We start from the raw sequence: 19,474 nt of genomic DNA on the forward strand, positions 1-19,474 counted from the left end.
GAACTCCTTAACCTCTTTAATATTTTTCATTAATCTTCCAAAATCATGTCAATTACTAGTAAATAATGTTTTGTGACAATAATATATTAACATCATTCTGTATGATTTGCCTTCAATGTTGTTGGTTCTGAAATATGCTGTGATCTGTATGAGAGTATTTCCAATTAAAGAGCCCCCAAGGCTCTGTTTCAGGGCCACTCCTATTTACTATGTAAATAATGTTGGCCAGGATCTTGTGTACACTAAATACCATTTTTACGCCACTGATATGGTTATCTATAGTTCTGCGAAAATTCCAGTGTTTCTACATTACAAAATACGTTTAACATAAGTACAATTAAGTCAGATTGTAATGGAAATGCAGCACATTTTAATAAAAGTTCTTATCATAGTCACTTTGAAACCATCCCCGGGAGCCATACGCCACTGGACAGAAGCCCACTACTACTGGACGTGGCCTGAGCACCCACACAAACACACCCCATAAAGGGGAGTCAGGCCCCGCAGGCCCCTGTTAGGATTATGATTACTGATTAATTAATATTTATCAATAAATATAATTGAAAATCATAATTTGACAAAATTAATTTCTTAACCAAAAATCCTTATTTATGAATTGAAGCCAGAGATGTCCTCTGGTGTTGTAATTGTAGCCTAAAGCCCTTGATAATTACAACCGTTAAATGCTCAGTAATAATTGATAACTATTACTAGATGTTACTGTTTAATCAACCGTTTCTGCCGAAACGTAGGGAACTTTGACCTTATTTTAACTGACAAATCACTCTTGCACAAAATAAACACAAACACCTTCTCTTTATCTACGTGAACATTTATTAAATCAACAGTCCTGATACAATCCGCTCTCCGATTCAATAATCTTCACCTAATCAAACATGCAAAGTTCTACACAAAAAGGGTAAAATATCTAACTAAACAAATAAAACAAAACAACAGTGTATGGAATCAAACCAGCAGTTATGGCAAACAAATGATAATGTGACATGTAGCGGAGTTTCAGGGAGGCCACTCCCCAAAGTATAGCTCAGCGGGACACAGGCAGTCATAAACTTCCTCCAAGGAAGGTTGTAAACCCAAGAAGACAAAGGGTAATAAACCTTTGGCGGCAAGCTAGTAGCACAGGGTTGAAGACAAAGAAAATGGTTGATTTTCACCATAAGGTAATTATAGCAGTCCAGTTTCACAGCGCGCCTGAGCTCAGGCGTTAAAACAACACAGCAAAACCCACACAGCTGGGAAGCACAGCGGCTTTCAGATGTCCACAGCAAATCAAAGTTTCAATACAAGGTTGCATGCGCATACAGTTTAGAACACATTCAACTATAAGTGGCAATTCTAAATCGCACTAGATCCTACTCTACCCTGCCCACGCTATTCCTAATAAAGAAATACAAATAAAATAAAAGGATGGGTTTTATTTGTTGAAGTTTTCCTCCTGGGGCAGCGAGTGATGGGGGGGGGAGTTACTTGAAACTCCGTGGTTTTTTGGTTACGTGTTAAACTCACGTAAGTGAAAACTTACGAGCCTTCTTATTCCTGTAAGCTTAATTTGCTTAGTTTTCTCATTGGCCAACGAGGAGAATTAATGAAAATCCACGTGGGATCTCCTTCTCCAGAATGCTGCTTCAGATGCCGGTAACTGTGTCTAGGTCCCAAGCTGAAGGCAATGGTGGGGAGTCTCGTTGTCCGTTATATAGTTGCTGTGACATCGGAACTGGGACGCCCCATCTTATCAGCCGCGGTGCCCGCTGGGAATTGTAGGAGCAGACTATCCTGCGGTACAAAATGGCAGATGACGTTGGAAAGGCATAGTGACATCCAGCAACGTGGAAATGGTCCAATATTCAGCAAACAAGTGGTCCAACACCCCCCATTGCGCTGTCAGAGACCCCCAGGCCATCCCCCCACCTCCAGTCCCTGCCGAACCAGCACAATCGCCAGGTCGGGAGCAAAAGAGGACCACGCTGTGTGCTCCTGAGCCTGGCCCCTTCACTCCACAGTTTTGGCATGCGTGTCTGTGTTAATGTGAAATGTTTTGATTGATGCAGATGCGTATGTCTAAAGTGCATTAAAATTGGGGATGGGGTTGGAGTCTGCAATACCCACTGCTTGCTGGCAGCAGTCTCAACCTCCCCAAACACAAAGCCCTAAGTGTCCGTAGTGTCTAAAAATTATGATGTAGGATGGGGTCAAACATAGAAGACAATGGGGCACGGCAAGGTACTCCCCTCATGGTTGCAAGTCTCACACCTCAAGACCCTACTGTTGTGTGGTGTTGCATATGTTAGGGAGGAGGGGATGGGTGCCAAAGTGCCCGCACAAATTCCCCTGGGTGCCAGTGGAGAGTTGTTCCACCCATGCCCAGAACAAAACAGTGCGACACCCCAAGAGAATCCCCAAAGTTGCCAGGGATAAAGTGTCCCCCATCTCCCCAGGAGAGGCTGGCCAAGTAAAGCGACCCCACCGCCAGCAGCCCAGGACCACCCCACTGGGAGCCAAAGCAGGCCCCAAGCTGGCTTGGAACTCAACCCCGAAACAGCCTACACTAGCCATGAGGGGCAGAAGGCCAGACAAGAGGGCACAGTGGTCCATGGCTCAACCCTGCCTTAGTGATGGTAGTCGCAATCCCACCAACCACCACCACCAACCCAGGGCAGCAACCAAATTTTCAGTCCAGGATTTTGTGAAATTGATTAAATAATGTGGAATAGTTATAATAATTCACTTAAGCTTTTCCAGAGCTTTACTGGATATTCCTAGATTAATAGACATCATACATTCAATTCATAATCTGCATTATGCAGTGTGTGGTACTGTAAGGTTTGCTGTTCATCTATTATGTGCATCATCAGGGATGTAATGAACTTTGAGACCAAAATGGAATATTTTGACGAAGTTGTAGGACTGCATGTTAACAAAATGCTAATGTTCTGAGGGCATAGCCATAAGGCACTCCTTTATTTACCAGTGCTGCAGAAGAATAAGTGTTAGGATTTGTGACAGATTATTTTCTGTCAGATATGGAAGATTAAAACAAGGAGCAAGCTGCACTATTAACAAGTGGTAAAACATGTAAATAGGAAGGATTGTATAAAACATATTTGTTATCTTTCTGAGATTTATGTGTTTTATAGTGCCTCCTACACAATTCTCTTAAAAATAGGTGATTAAACGTATATTTCTAGACTGTAGTCAAAGTGTTTGATTAGTCTCTATTAAAAAACAACAACTTGACATCAAAAATGACTTGCCAGGAACAATAATAATAATAATAATGATATATTTTGAAACTAAGCTTGTTTTTTGAGGGACATCACATGTTATTTTCTGAACGTAATGGGATAATTGATGGGATGGGACAACTGAAAACTAAAGTTATCACATCTGAATGATAGATCTCAATATTCTGTGTGTATTTTATCTTCACAGGAAACCAAAATCAACTGTGTCCGTCTGGCTCGCAAAGGTATGAGCACCATTCCATTGATATTTGGCAACATTAGTGAAGTATTGTATTATTAGTACTATTATATTGTTCATATTGTAGAGTTTTGTTATCATGTCAACCTATAGGAGTATGTTAGATTAGACACTCACACACTGCAGAAAAAGGCCAACTATTCATGACCTGGTGAATCCTGCATGCTTTTCTTCCATAGCATCTCTGTCCATCTCTTCTGCTCCAATATTTATCACATTCTGCTCCTTTTCCTCTGTCTGGATTGCCTTTCGTCATTTCACGCCACATCCGTGTTGCTCATCAGTGTTGCTCATCAGTGTTTAAAGTTCAGCGTCGCAGCAGACTGTTCGATCGGCTTCATTAGACCCAATGGACAGATGCTAAAGCGTTACCTCCAGATCTGATTCCACCTCATTCTGTTTGCTTCTCCGTGTCTCAAATATTTATTTGTTGCTCATCTTTTGCAAATGCACCCATTTGTGCACTGGGCAGTGTGCTTTGAAAGCTTTTCAGCTTGCTATCGATTTTTATCACCTTCAGTTTTTTTTTCTGTCCCATTTTTCATCTGCATCAAGCATTGATTTGATTTTTCCACATTTTCAATTTCCGTTTCTGTTTCATCCACAGTACATCAAGGTTTTATTGCTCATTTGTGCATATTTCTCTCTGTTATAGCTTTTGTCTTCATCTATTATAGAAAATGTTTTTTTATTTTTGTTTTGTTTCTTTAGATTATAAGTAATTTAGGTGTGTAGACACTGCGCTTTAAATGTCTGCATGTGTGAGTGAATCAGAAAAGACATGCTTTTTACTTTGTGGCAGTCCTTTTTACGACAAATGGCAAAGTTTCCTTTTTAAAGTTTAGATTGGTTAATTTTCACAAAATCAAGTCCAATTTGAATTTAAATGGACTTGTAAGTTTTAAAGTGGGCAGAGTTCAGTGGAGGCGCAGATGGCCAATTTTAAGAAAGCTTAATGCATCACATCAGCTTTCTCTTTACCGTAGTTCGGTAAAAAATGGCAGCTGTCGAATTTGGTTCAGAATTCTGCAAGCATGCTCGAGCTGAAATAAAATTGAGAGCAGCAATTTTGATGAGAATTATTCTTCACAAATTTCTGAATAAACCAGAGGAGGAGTGATATTTAGTTAAAATTCAGTTTTATCTATAGCAAATTTCTCTCATAAAGCATTTGAATGTACTCCACAAGTCAAACAGGTAAATTCTTTTGTGTTATTTGCAGTCCAGGTGAATCCATATTCATTGAATTTGTTCCAGTATAATGCAATAAAGTCAGTTTCTGTAGACCATGCAGTGCAAATAATTTAGAAATTTACTCCTTAAGGAATTGAGCACATTGCATATATTCTCAACCTCACAGAACTACTTGAGCAACTATGTGCTGACAGTGGAGAGGAACAACTCACCTAAAACCCCTAACAATTCTCCAGCAGAAGAAAGCTTAGTATCAGTGGCCATCTGCTGTGACTGGCTTGGGGTTGAAAAGATAGGAAGCAGACACAGATAAACGATGCTGCAGAAGAAAGATGTAAAGAAAAGGTGGTCAGCACATACAATCCTTTATAATCAGCATCTGGTTGCCTGAGACCCCCCTTTAATGTTAAAAATCTACTCTTGCTTTAGAAGAAAACTGATCCTTAATTGGATGTATCTAGATGCAAAATTAATGTAGAAATCAGTAAATGAGGCAGGAAAATGGCAGTTTGGTTAATTTGCGTACTTAATATTGAGCAAGGAAGAAACCATCTCAGAATAGCTATTCTGTTTTCTCAGTCCTAAGTACGAGGATTTTTACTTCTAATCAGCAGGGCATAGCGATACCAAAATTAAAGCTTTCTTTTGCATTTTTTTAAAACGTTTGCGAGAATTACAAAGTTGTCAGTTTCATAGCTCTAGGTGTTTTCATTCCTTAAAAAAGACAAACATCCAGATAAAGAAACCAAGGTGCTTTAGCATCATAAGAAACAAACATCTGACTACAAAACATATATGTTTAAACTACACAAAAGGAAAGAACAGAGCAAGTAACTGCTTAAAAATTTATTCTGACATAAAAGTTAGGTACCTTATTAGAAACCCAGAAGGAATGTTCTGAATTGGAGATAATTTTGTACACTGAAAGATCAGTGATGAGTATACAAAAAAATGTGATTTACAAGGAGCTGCACCAGAGGTCAGAAGTGGAAGCCGTGAGTTCAGGTCAGCATACACAAAAGATGCCTCATGGATCCATAATTGAGAGTTTGATGGGGGTTAGTTTTAATGAAAACTGTGTTAGTGCCCCTATTTAACCATTGATTTCAACATCAAGCCACTTTCAGAGTATTTTATTTTATTTTATTTTTGCCAAAAACCAGCTCCTGCAAACAATCACTGGTTTGCATTTGAGCACCTGGAATGGGTTATTCCTTCCTCAGAAGTGGGAAAAATTTAACAGCACAACCTAGAAATCTGTTTTTTGTTTCTTCTCTATTTTGCCACATAGTTCTTTTTTTTAACCATCTCTTTCTTTCCTCCATTTTCTCGTCCCTGTCCTTTTATTAACCCGTCAGTCCAGGCTGACACTTGGCAGATTCTGATGTTAACACCAAACACCACATCTGCATTCACTGACCACTCTTAGATAATAAGCATATTCGACTGATCTGCCAGGCCTCCTCCTGGTAATAAGCCACTCAGATTGCTCATTGACAGTTTTTTCTTGGCAAACAGACCAGTCATATCCCAGCTAAGAGCTATTGATTTCATTGTGCTAGTGCCATCCCTCACCGCTGCAGTTTCTCTCCTCTTAGACAGATCAAGGCAGGACGATCTAATGAAACTGATAAATAAAACAATATATCTTTTTTTCTTAGACTTTTTTCTTCTTTTTTTTTCCTTTTTTTGTTGCTGTTTGTTTTTCTCTCTTCCCTCTTTCTCTCATGCTTTCCGGCGGGGACGTGCGGCCCTTGGCCTTAGTGGTAATAGGTAGGGGACAAATAACAACGCCGTACATTCTAGTCATCCCAAGCGAAGGTGATTATTGCTTTATAGGCAGAATATCTTCTTCCCCATGTTATGTCACAGCACAACCATAAACACGATGCAAAACACACTACTTCATTTTGGTTGTTTCCTGCCCTACACCTCCTCCACTTATCCCTCTGTTTCTTGATTTGTCTCGGTTTTCTTTTCATTTTTTTGGGCTCTTTGGTTGTCGTTGTTTCTTCTCATCTTCACCTTACTGCATTTGTTTGCATGTCTGCTCTGCTTCAGGTGTTGCTGGCTGTGGTTGAACCTTAACTTTGTCTTGCATGCAAACCCACATACTTCATCAAAGCTATGCTGCACAGTTGATAGTCCAAGTGTTGTGATAAAATCACATAATTGATGGTTTATGGTTTATTTTATATCTGATAAAAAATGTTTTGTTGCAAATAGCAAATTGCCTCAATAATGATTAAACTTTGTAGCTAAAATCATCTATAGATGCTTGTGGCTTCATTTCACATAAATGCACAACTTTAGACAACAATCCAGCACCTATTTGCCTGTATTTTGTGGCTTAATCCAAGTGAAGCCAACTGAATACTTGATGAAACGGCAAGGGACAATGGCAGCTCTCATTTATATAAAAATGAAAGCCCTTTTTTCACAGTATCATTCAGCTCAGTTTATTTTCATGGTTTCATTTTAGTCTTAGACTTTTTCCTGACTCTTTATTAATGCTAAATGCCAGTTTTTTCTTGTTGTATGCCATGTCTCGACATAGTTAACTATCTGTGGAAAATCAGAGCACAAGACAATTGTTTAAACACTGAATTAAAACTGATGTTTCTTGCTGATGCATTATGTCCTTTGAAAGAAACATTAAGTTGACAGATGGTTTCAAGAGCATCTTTAAAAGCCTGTTGGAACGCAGTGACATTACAGGCAACACAGCGTTTCACAAAACAACATTCTAATGGTATACATTTAAACAAATAGATTACAGTTTCATTGCATTAAAATGTGAAAATGGTAATCAGATTCTTCTGTAGAAAAAAGGAAATCCAGTTTGCTGGATAGCATCACTTATTGCTTTAATGTGGAAAATTGTTGAAGCTATAAGAATATTAGAATTTTATTCACATGCACACAATCATTACTACATGTAAATAACTTAGGTTTTAATTATGAAACTTCAGTTATTGTTACCACTGTAGTATAAATGCATCAGGCTTCGGTTTTTGTATGACAGCCTGTATTAATTTCAGCCAAAGATGATAATTTGCACAATGTAATTTCTATTACATCCCTCATTGTAGCAGAGGTTTTAAATCAGCCTGAATGAAATGGCCAATGTAGCTCATTTTGGAAAATCATGTTATCTGTGTTTACCTTCCTAGTTTAATGGCCATATGCTTTTTGTTAGTTTATGTCATGGTACTTGCTGCTTCTGCTTCACTGCTTTTTTAGGCAACACTTTTAACACTGTTCCAGCAATTCAATTTCAATTCCATCCAGTTTATTTATATAGCGCCAATTCACAACACATGTTGTCTCAAGGCACTTCACAAAAGTCAGGTTCATACATTCCAATTAATCCTAACAATTGAACAGTGCAGTCAGAGTTAGTTATTTATTCAAATTGGATAAAAAGTTTTTCTATCTAAGGAAACTTAGCAGATTACATCCAGTCAGTGACTTGCAGCATTCACTCCTCCCGGATGAGCATGTAGAGACAGTGGACAGTCACTGGCGTTGACTTTGCAGCAATCCCTCATACTGAGCATGCATGTAGCGACAGTGGAGAGGAAAAACTCCCTTTTAACAGGAAGAAACCTCCAGCAGAACCAGGCTCAGTATGAGCGGCCATCTGCCATGACCGACTGGGGGTTAGAGAGAACAGAGCAGAGACACAAAAAGAACACAGAAGCACTGATCCAGGAGTACTTTCTATGGGAAGGAAAAGTAAATGTTAATGGATGTAGCTCCTTTAGTCGTTTCACCTACAATGAAAGAACAGATAAACTCTGATCCAGTTTTCAAGGTTAGAGTCTGAAAGAGAGCACATAGAATTAGTCACAGTAGAAGCTCAGTCAGTAGTTATGTCTAGGAGAGAGAAAGGGTTAAACACTAAAAGACAGGGCTATGTGGATCATTGGTAGAGTGTGAGCATTAAGTTGTTGCCAGCAGAAGGTCGGACGATGCCCCTCTCCAGAAAGGTGTCACAGGTAGACACAGAGCCAGGCCAGGTGTAGCTTCTAGGAAGAAAATAGAGAGAACAAGGTTAAAAGCTGAAATAACAGCAAATAATGCAAAATTGGAGAGTAGTGTGAGAATGTAGCGAAGAGGGTGAAAGTGGTCATTATGTCCTCCAGCAGCCTAAGCCTATAGCAGCATAACTACACAGATAGTTTCAGTTCAGATTATTTAGTTAAACGGCGCTTATTTACAACAATGTCGTCTCAAGGCACCTCACAAAGGGTCCCACTGATGGTCATTGTTATACTAAAAACCACATGGATTGGGATACCTCTCTCTGTCAGACTGATCACAACCATCGGAAAAGAGAAGGGGTCACACAGGTAGCAGAAATGGAGGGTGTGTTTGCACCTCAACCATAACTGAGCCGGTTTAGACTAAACCTGACTCCCCCTTACTCCAACCAACAGGGAGGGAGGAAAGCTCCCTCCCTGATAAACTAAGCCACTCGAACTATAAGCTTTATCAAAAAGGAAAGTTTTAAGCCTAGCCTTAAAAGTAGACAGGGTGTCTGCCTCACGGACCAAAACTGGGAGCTGGTTCCACAGGAGAGGAGCCTGATAACTAAAGGATCTACCTCCCATTCTACTTCTAGAGACTCTAGGAACCACCAGTAAACCTGCAGCCTGAGAACGAAGTGCTCTGTTAGGAACATAATATTAATTTTCATCAGAACTCTTGCTGCAGCATTTTGAATCAGCTGAAGACTTTTAACTGCATTTTGTGGACATCCTAATAGTCTCTCTGTAATAAGCAGGTCTCTCTGCTGGTCTGGATCTCTCTTAACTGCGCGCGCGCATGCACACGCACACGCACACACAAACACACACACACACACACACACACACACACACACACTTGACGCATCTTGACAGTAATGAGGAAAAAACTCCTGGTTGCAACCTTCCAAACGACTTTTATCCATCATCAACGTGTTGCTTTTTGTATGTCTGATTTACAACTTCCCTCTAAAATAATAGTAAACACAGAATATTGCTAATACCTGGGGATTAAATTAACTCTGCAGTGAATAAATGGGAATTTAACCTTTTTAATGCATAGGGAGTGTTTGTGTTTGTTTTCAGTACATCAAGGATTTTAAAATATCAAGTTTCATATTTTGTTTACTTTAAATGAGCTTACAGCACATAGTATTTGTTCAGTGCAGCACACTTCTTTAAATCCAGTCCAGTGTGCGAAAATAGAGAAAAGCACTCTTCACCCAACTCATGTAAATGCCTTTACTTTGTGTAATGAAGAGACATGACAGCAAACTATACATGTCTTCTAATAATGCAATATCTTACTGTTTGCTTGAGCAATATAGGTGGACAATAATTCAGTTGGCAACAATGTGAGTTGTTAACCACCAGGACAGCTCTCTGTCAAGAATATGCAGAGGAACAGTGAAGTACAATTAGTCTGAGAAGATTTAAGCTGCAGACTGTTGTTGGAAGAGTTATACACATCCCACAAAGATCTACTTGTAATGCTGTACTAAGTACATATAGATGTTTTCATATGAAGGCAGAAAAGCATTCGGAAGAATAAAATTGGATTTCTTAACAAAGTTAATGCTTTTAATCCACATGTTTACATGCTGTCTTTAACAACTGAGCAGAAATAGATTGGCAAATTAAATCCATGTGCTCATTTGACTACTTTTCCAAACTGAATTATACCTTTTCATGCAGGTGTCTTATTTCGTACACTTTGCTATAATGATCCAGACTTGCAAGAAAAGGGGCGGGTTTAAAAGAATTTCCTTGGCCATTGGACGATTTTTAACTCCTCTACAGGCTGTCGACTTTGCACTGAATGTCATTCAACATTTATAGGTAAAAAGTTGATTTAAGACTTTTGCACAAGATGCATCCTAGTTACTTGGTACTCCATGAACGAACTCTTAAAAATATGTTTATATTTTAGGGATACACGATAGAAAACTGATGCATTTATATGACAACATTTTCAAAATTTCTGTTTAAATAATTTGAACTTAACTAACCTGGAGAACTGAAAACAAAATTATGTCCAAGTCATCCAAGTCAGCAAACTTTCAGGCTGAAACCAGATGTAATACAGGTAACAACAATTAGTTTATCCTGTTGGTAACTAAGATTGCTAAACTGTAATCATCTGAGTTATAGAACTAACACTGCAGCCTAAAAAGCAAACATAAACAGCAGTGGGAGGTCAAAGTAACAGCACATTCAGAGGGGTTACAGTCCCTAAGATTCTCATACACCTTTTCTAATACTCCTAAAGCAAGTGTGTGAATACAGGTAAACCTAAAATGTAAACGTTTTATATTTCCCAACCAGTTTTTTTTCTAACTCTTGTAGGTGGTACTAAATTCTAGCATGTTATGCACACTTCAGGTAACTTTAGACAGATGAGGTCTATGAGCATGAAAACAGTTTAAACTTAAAGGCTTCACAGGGTTAAATAGTAGGTGTCATTGTCACACTCAAAAATAAATATCCTGTTGTAAAATATTTAAAAAGCCTTAATACCGAATCTGTGATTGTTTAAAAACCTGTCAGTACAGCCTGGTGTTGCGTAAATTTCCATAATCCATGTTGACCATGCTTGGGGTTTCTGCTATAAAGTGTGACTGATCTCTGGAGCTCCAAAGTGGACCAGACCTGCATCTATGCATCCATCTTCTGTTTATCCGGGGTGGGGTCGCAGGGGCAGCAGCCTAAGCAGAGAGACCCAGACTTCCCTCTCCCCAGCCACTTGGGCCAGCTTGTCCGGGGGAATCCTAAGGCATTCCCAGGCCAGCCGAGAAACATAGTCCCTCCAGCCTGTCCTGGGTCTTCCTCTGAGCCTCCTCCCGGTGGGACGTGCCTGGAATACCTCAACTTGGAGAAGGTGCGGCTCTACTCTGAGTCACTCCCGAATGACCGAGCTTCTCACCCTATCTCTAAGGGAGACACCCTGTGGAGGAAACTCATTTCGGCCGCTTGTATACGTGATCTCGTTTTTTCGGTCAAGACCCAGAGCTCATGACCATAGATGAGGGTAGGAACATTTTGATCAGTAAATCGAGAGCTTCGCTTTTTGACTTGGCTCTCTCTTCACCACGACAGACCAGTACAGCGCCTGCATCACTGCTAAGGCAGCATCAATCTGCCTATCAATCTCCCGCTCCATTTTTCTCTCATTTGTGAACAAAACCCCAAGATACTTGCACTCCTCCACTTGAGGCAGGACCCTGTTGTGGAATTTTCTTATCAAAGTGGGTAGAAGTTGACTCATAACAAGAGAAAATCCGGACTTTGTCTTAATAAGTTTTATTCAAAGGCATTCAGCGTTTGAATGACTCTGTCACCAAGCAAGTCAGTTGAACAGAGCCCCGAACGCTATTTACACACAGTATTTATACCAGAACAAGACAGTGTTATCTCAACTGCAAAGAGTCTGTGTTTTACAACCCTAGACCCTTCTCGGGTTCAAAGGTGACAAGGTTACCTAGGAACAACCATCTACTCTTCCAAAGGCATCACCCTGAAAAATGGCCTTAGCCATTAAACTTCTGATAATGACTTTTACAGCTTTCTCCAATAACACAGATGTTCACAGGAGTGAGGTAACCCAAAGGTCATACACTGTGGAATGCTTACTGCAAGAAGTTCCATCACACTCCCTTCTTCTGATTACAAGATAATCACAACTAAAGGAAAATTCTTCAAAACCATCACCCCTTCTCAGCTAACAGATAATCCAAAGCCATTCTAGTTTGCAAATAACATACTCCAGACCAAGTAGCAGGCAGATACAGATATAATCTATTTCCACACATCCAACCCATGTTCTGAGGACATGAGTACCCATCTCATAAAGGAAAAGGAACAAAACCCTGGTTAATTTACCTGCCTGGCCATACAACTAACCTCCATCCGGTAAGGCTGTAAGATTAAAAGTTAACACAAAGGGATCTCAAGCCAAAGATTCAGAAATAGTATAAGGATCAGTTCTGATAGGACATGACTCAAATTTATGTCTGTTGATTAAAGCACATAAAACAGATATAATAGCTTCGCAACCTACTGTCTTCCCAAGGAAATAAGGTGTACTGTCCTCCTGTGTAATACAAATATCTGGATCTTTAATCGGATCTCTAAAACCCCAAATTCTATAAAGAGTTCCTGTAGACGCACATGTTAAATTAGTCTCACTAGAAAATTTACTAACATTTCTGCTTTTTCTTACAGTATAATTCCTCACCCAAGGAAAAATGACCTCCACCAACCGGTTATCTGGAAAGAAAGTAGCTAGAGTATAAGCAGTATCAATAGGAACTGGTACTAAAAATGGTTGATCATAAATAGCACGTGGAATCAAACAACAAACATAGCAACTATCATTTCTTATCTTCCTCATGGTTTGATGCATCAGTTGCCACCAGACATTATCAGCATGATCATAGTAGTCAGAAAAGGGATGAATCTCTCTTTGAATCAGCTGATGAGTATTATTAACACAATTCCTCAAATTAGCCTTACATTGTCTTTGCTGTACCTTTTCCCAAATGAACACAAGAGTTATAAAAATACTTGCAATACCAATCATTAGCATCAGAACAAACTATCTTCCATATAACTGCATCGTGACCTTGAAGTGGAATGTCCTTTCTTCTGGTACTGAAAGCAAACAGTTTTTCCCAAAGAAAACAAATTATAAACACAACTTAAAAAACAAAAAAACAAAAAATCCTGCTGTCTCTCCTGAGTGGCTTCAAGCTGCCCTGTTACCAGTCTGGTACAGGTGGGCGGTCGTAGGAAGCTCCACTAGAAATATATTTAGAAACAGGAACTCTTACCTGCTGGAAGTTAGGCTACCATAGTCCAACTAAATGGAAATGAACACATTCAAATTTGTAATAATACCATAATGATAAATATCAAGCAATAAACATAAAAGTTAGATAAAAGCATCCGAGATATCCTCCTCAGAGTCAGTCTCGCTGTCAAAGTGGGAGGAAAGAATCTCACACTGTGGTGTGTGTGCAGTGAGGCAAATTACCTTATGATTTCTAACTTTCAGGCAATGCGATGGCCTTAAGTAGATTCTGAAATATCGTTGCACTGCCCAAGGGATTATTGTGCCCTTGTAAGAACAGTGTTCTTCAACCACCTCTTCAATCACTCGCCAGTGATCAGCTTACAGTTCTTTGTCTCGTGGTGGTCCGCTGTCCTCACACCTTTCAAGCCGTTGATGATCCAGTTAGAAGATGACTTGTGTCCTGGAAGCCAGATGAAGCTGGAGGAGCTAGAGCTTTCCTGCAGATTTCCTGGGTGTCTAGTAGGATCTGATATGGGCCATTCCAGCACCTGGACTTCCTGTGTTTTCTCCTAGATTCTCTGACCAGAATCCAGTCCCCAGGAATAAAGGACTGGAGGGTGGAAGTGGCTGTTTCTGGTAATGCAGCCTTCACCATCTGTGAAACTTGAGAAAACACAGTGGACAGGTTTTGACAGTAAAACAACATCCTACCTTCACACAAAGATGTGGAAGAAAATTTTCTTGGCAATATCCCCATATCCAAATTAGGAGACCTGCCACACAGCACTTCAAAAGGACTGAGGTTTGCCTGTGTCCTTTGTCTCAATCTCATATAAGTGAGCACAATAGGTAGAGCCTTCACAACACTTGGCTAACTTTCAATTCAAAGTCCCATTCTGAAACCTAAGTGCTTAACTACATGAACTTCATCAAAACATCCAACAAAATCCAAAGAATTGATCTTCTGACTTCACCTGATATACTAGCAGTGACCATCAGCTAAATATTCTGAATATCAAAAATGTGACCTGATGTTTGTGGAAGGCCTGATTACAGGTCAATATTTCATAGTTTCAGAAAACCCAAAAAGAATTTCAAAAATGGTCTAATCTGTGGAGATATAAAATTTCACAAAAGAATCAACACCATAATTTTATATAAACAAAGTACAACGTCTCTCTTGCATTGTCACTAAGTCCTCACTGGAGGTCTGAGCTACCCTTTTTCCCATGAGTGCTACAACTTTTGGAACCCCATGTTACTTTATTCTGACATTCCCCTCTTCTGGCGCTGGGTCCAACCCATGCGACAATCCAGCAAAAAGTTTGTACAAAAATGTTTTAGTAACCAAGATCACATAACCTAGAACCAAAGAAATGAATTCTGACATAACTATGTGTCACTATGAATTTAACGAAAGCAACATAAAGAAAATCCAGATGTTTTTAACTGCAATTCAGTTCCATTAACAACAAAACACAAACTTTAGTTATTCAGTTCATCAATGTCTCACTTAGAAATTAGTCACATATCATCCTGATTTGTCTTGTATGAAGATGAGTATTAGATTAATGGACATCTAATGTAATTCAGATGCATAAACCCTACAAATTCGAATCTAATAAATAATTCCCACCAAGTATAAAGGCATGACTCAGATTCTTTATCAAAAATATATTCCTTACTCTTGCATATCTTGAACTGTCAGCTAGCTTAATGGTACCAGGGAAACTTTCAATCTAATTAATCACCAATGATTCTGCATGCAAAACTAATTCTTCAAACTAGTTTAAACTATTTCATTAACCTTTTAATAATAAAACACATAAATCTAAAAGTCATGCTACATCCTTAATCATTATACAAAAAACAAACAAACATGTTTTTAAGGCAACAATCACTACAAGCATTTTGATTCTATTGTCTCTTAAACAATGTTAAAACTCAGGAATGGAGGTGCTGAGCGTTACCATGACAACAAAGGCATGAACCAACCTGGTAGGTGGGCGGAGTCAGGCAGAACTAACCTCTGATTGACAGCCTATGGGCGGAACCACAGTTTCTTCATCCCATCCCACATTAGTGTAACTTAAACTGCAAAACTGTTAACATGCACCTACTTGAGAAACAAGCTGCTTCTTAACTCTCCTGAAAACTCAAAGTTTTAATCAATCTGGGATTTAGAAACATTATTCTAAACATGGATTATTGTTTCATGCAACATATATAACAAACATTCATTCCAACAAAACAAAGACAAAACATCAGAGACAGACAAATGGCCAAATTTGAAGCTTCAAGAATTCAAAGAAATTTTTAATAATCTCTTTTCAGAATATGTTTTCTCAGTCATCTCTTTTAATGCTATAATTGATCAATTTTGTTATGACAATCGCCAGGATCCTTTTTAAAAAAAAATGAGTGCACATAGTCCAAAGAGATCTCAAAGTATTTAGAAGCACAGCAACAGTTTTCTCTTATATTAATCCAAATTTACTGATGCTGAAACCTTTTGCTAATTCTTTGTAACTCTGTAATAATAACTACAATCCTGAGAGTTATTGTTATAATTCTCTTTTTGTTTGGCTCAATTTGATCGCAGCTGTATTGCAGAATTTCAGGTTAAATGCAAAGAAGTATTTTAATTCAATTCAATTCAAATTCAAAGATACTTTATTGATCCCCGAGGGGAAATTAGAAAAGTCAGCATTGACATTTTTATGTTATACCCAAACAAAACAAAAACTGCAGTGTTTGACTTAATCAGAAATTAAGATAAGAAGCTTGTCTCCAAACTGGACTTTTTCCCACATAGTGTTTCAAAAAGAACAAACATCATTTTCTTTAATTTGGCTATTTAAATTTTGAGAGTTGGGGAAAACGTATTACTAGAACCCCTCTTTTACAATCCAAATGCTGATAAATGTTCCAATATTTTATCTCTTAGTAATCTGAAATTACCTTGTGTACCTTTGTACTCATATGTATTCCTTTAATCTTTAAACCCTAAGAAATCAAACAAGGAGACTTGAGTTTAAGCCGACCATCCTCTTACTGTTAAGAGGGCCTTTATTTCTTTTCTTCTCCTAAAATGAAGGATTTTACTTGTCTTAATTCTGTTATAAAAATCCTAACCTTGGTTCCAAAACTAAAATCTTCAACCCCAATCTGTGTCGCCAGAGTAGAAATTTTTAGTATTATTGCATTTCAAAGCCACCAAATGACTGGAACCCATCATTGGCTTAGATCTGTTTTAATAGGTAATCGGTCTACCTTTAATTAAATATTATAATTTTATGGACCCAAAATCTATGGCTTATGGGCTTCAGGAGTCCAGGAACCACAAGTTGAGTACTACTGCATTGAACAATGGTGTTAACTTTCTGCAGAGATTGAAGGATTGGCTAAATATATTATTTCTGCTTGGACAATAATCAGATTTAAAATTATTAGTTCACAGCTCCTAATTTACCTCAGATCATATTTGCTCCTATCCCAGTTCATAAGAAGCTTCAGACAAACATTATGCTAAAAAGCCAAAAACAAAACAAAAATACAGATCTGTTTTAAAATAAAGAAAAAGCATGCTTAAAAAAAAACTTGTTACTGTGGTGGAAAATAACTCCACAGTTCTGAAGGCCTTTTCATGCAGAGTCTTTTAGGAAACATGAGATTAGTTTAATTTTTGTGTGGTACCACTGTCCAATCAGATTCTTTCTAAATAACCCAATTTTTCATACTCATTTTAAAGGTTTGTTTTACCAAGGGAAATGTGTTTAACAAAACCAATTACTCTCAAAGTTTTAAAAGTTTTTAGCTGGTGATATCTTAGAAAACAACAAGTGTTTTAATATTTCTGTGCAGCACAGAACTGATTAGGTGTCCTTTCCTTCTCCAAAGGGAGAAAAAAAGAACCTGCAGAACCAAACCTTTCATAGTTTTTGTCAGGACCTGATATAAGGTACAGTGTAAATCAACACGCTGCATGAATCAGAAGAGGGAAGAAAAACCTAATATAACCTCTTCCCAGCAGCTGCTGTGAAAAACAATGAATTTGTACTTTCCATAAGCGTCAGTTAACACTTGTGGACAAAAACTGCACCAAACTGTAAATACTGTGTCAGAAACTGTATGAAGACCATCTGCAGTAAAACTAAGCCTATTTTAATGAGGTATCTACCCATTAGATTTATGGGATACAAACTCTGACAACAGAAAATAATATCTGAAGGAGAAACCCATCAGGTTTTACGCATTCGCTGGGTTTTAAAAATACTCCTTTATGAGATCTGTCCTGAGAATAACATAGAAACACATGGTTACTGCTGAGTTTTAGAGATGTTGTAACTTCCTCTGCATTTTCATAACTTTTAATAACTATAATAATTGACCCTGAATATTCCACGACAAAAGAGAACTTGTTTCTCTAAAATAATTAACCGGAAAGTATCAAATGAGTTAAGTTATCACCCTTTTGAAGATACTTTTCTAACCCTAAAATAATATTTTAACCCGCTATATCTGTCCACGTCAAGCAAGCGTGTCACATGAGCAGCGGTTAATAAGCGTTCTTCATTGCAGAAAATAGGAAAAGATTTATGCAAATGTGTGTGTGTTTGTACGTTACCCCCATCAGTTTCTAAATCGCTCCAGAGTCAGACTGTCATGGCACACAGTCCTCTATCAGTCCAAAAAACAACCAGGCCCTTCCCAGGTCTGTTGGTGAGACATTCAATCATTCTTTGTCCACTTTAACTTCTCCAGGAGGGAGAAAGAAGAAACTTTGCTCCGGTTTCTCTTCTGCCCACATAAGATGCTTTCAATATAAATCCAGTGTATCGCTCTTCTGGCTCTTGCAAACAGCATGGATCTTTGTCCATCTCAGTGGGTCCAGACTTCTTCTGAGTTTTTTTTTTTTTTTTCTTGTAGAAAGTCACTGCGATTTTCAACATGCAGGAAGGCAGATCTCTCTCTTTCAGGCCGTGCTGGAGAAGCGTCTCTGGCGGAGTAGCCATGGAGAAGGGCAGGTTTCTAAAATCCAGACTCAAAAACGCATATGTTGAACTCAAATCCCATAAATGTGTGTATGTGTGTGTGAGAGAGGCAGAAGAAAAGTTTAGTATAGGTTCAGATTTTGCACAAAGAAATACTATCAGTCAGTCAGTCAGTTGTCCCCCTGCCTGTCACTTCCTTCCACAACATGCACTATACTCCTTTCTAAAACAACTTTCTTTTCGACTCTCTAATGTCCCTTTTCACTTTTACCTTCTTTTCCGACTGATCGCAATATTTAAGACAAACAAAACTTCCTTCAGGAAAGTTTTAACTCTTTAACCCCCTTAATTGATGCACTCTGTGCTTTTTAATATTTTTCTTATGTTTTTTATTTATTTTTCCATCAACTGTTTTACTTGAAACTATTTAAACTATTTAACTTATTTACACTCAAACTTCCACGCTGTGAAAAACCAAAGGTATCTTCCAAATTAAAGCACATTTAACACAATCATCCCCACTTTTTCCTTTCATTATTTTATAAATCAGAGTATGAAGAAGGAGACACCCCTGATGCTTCAAGGTTCCGGAACCATTTTTCTTTTACCTGTTCAGCGGCACGTCTGCCCTCTGGATTTTCTTCTTTATGAGGTGTAGAAAATTGCTAAAAACCACCCGCAAAACCCTGTGTTCTGCTTTATCCCATTGTTACCAATGAGAACCTCCCTGCCATTTCTTTGCATGGTAACCGGGCACTCAGCTGATGTCCTCCCTCTCGCAACTCTGGAACCTAATTAATTAGTTAGGAGATGATGGTTAATGTGTAAAAAAAAATATACATTATATCATACAGAGCAACTTCTCACCCAGATATATTTGTAGACAATTAGTTCGTATCCAATCAGCCAGAAGCCGCAGGCGGGCACCTGGACTCCACTACCGTAATATGGAGGTGGACTGA

The 19,474-nt window shown here is 38.5% G+C and overlaps 1 protein-coding gene across 12 annotated transcripts in view; it reads left to right on the forward strand.

The window, feature by feature from the left end:
- ptprt (protein tyrosine phosphatase receptor type T) overlaps positions 1-19,474 on the forward strand; it is a 444,335-nt gene that overhangs the window by 237,729 nt on the left and 187,132 nt on the right. For 6 of the 12 annotated variants that reach the window (XM_047347294.1, XM_047347295.1, XM_047347298.1 and 3 more), the window contains exons 15-16: positions 3,451-3,487; positions 6,460-6,516. In XM_047347294.1, coding sequence (XP_047203250.1) covers positions 3,451-3,487; positions 6,460-6,516 — 94 coding nt within the window. The remainder of the gene's footprint in view (positions 1-3,450; positions 3,488-6,459; positions 6,517-19,474) is intronic. The other 6 variants (XM_047347301.1, XM_047347303.1, XM_047347305.1 and 3 more) reach the window with 2 other exon arrangements.

This window comes from Girardinichthys multiradiatus, chromosome 20 (assembly GCF_021462225.1).
Source record: "Girardinichthys multiradiatus isolate DD_20200921_A chromosome 20, DD_fGirMul_XY1, whole genome shotgun sequence".
In the NCBI taxonomy this organism is placed as follows: Eukaryota; Metazoa; Chordata; class Actinopteri; order Cyprinodontiformes; family Goodeidae; genus Girardinichthys; species Girardinichthys multiradiatus.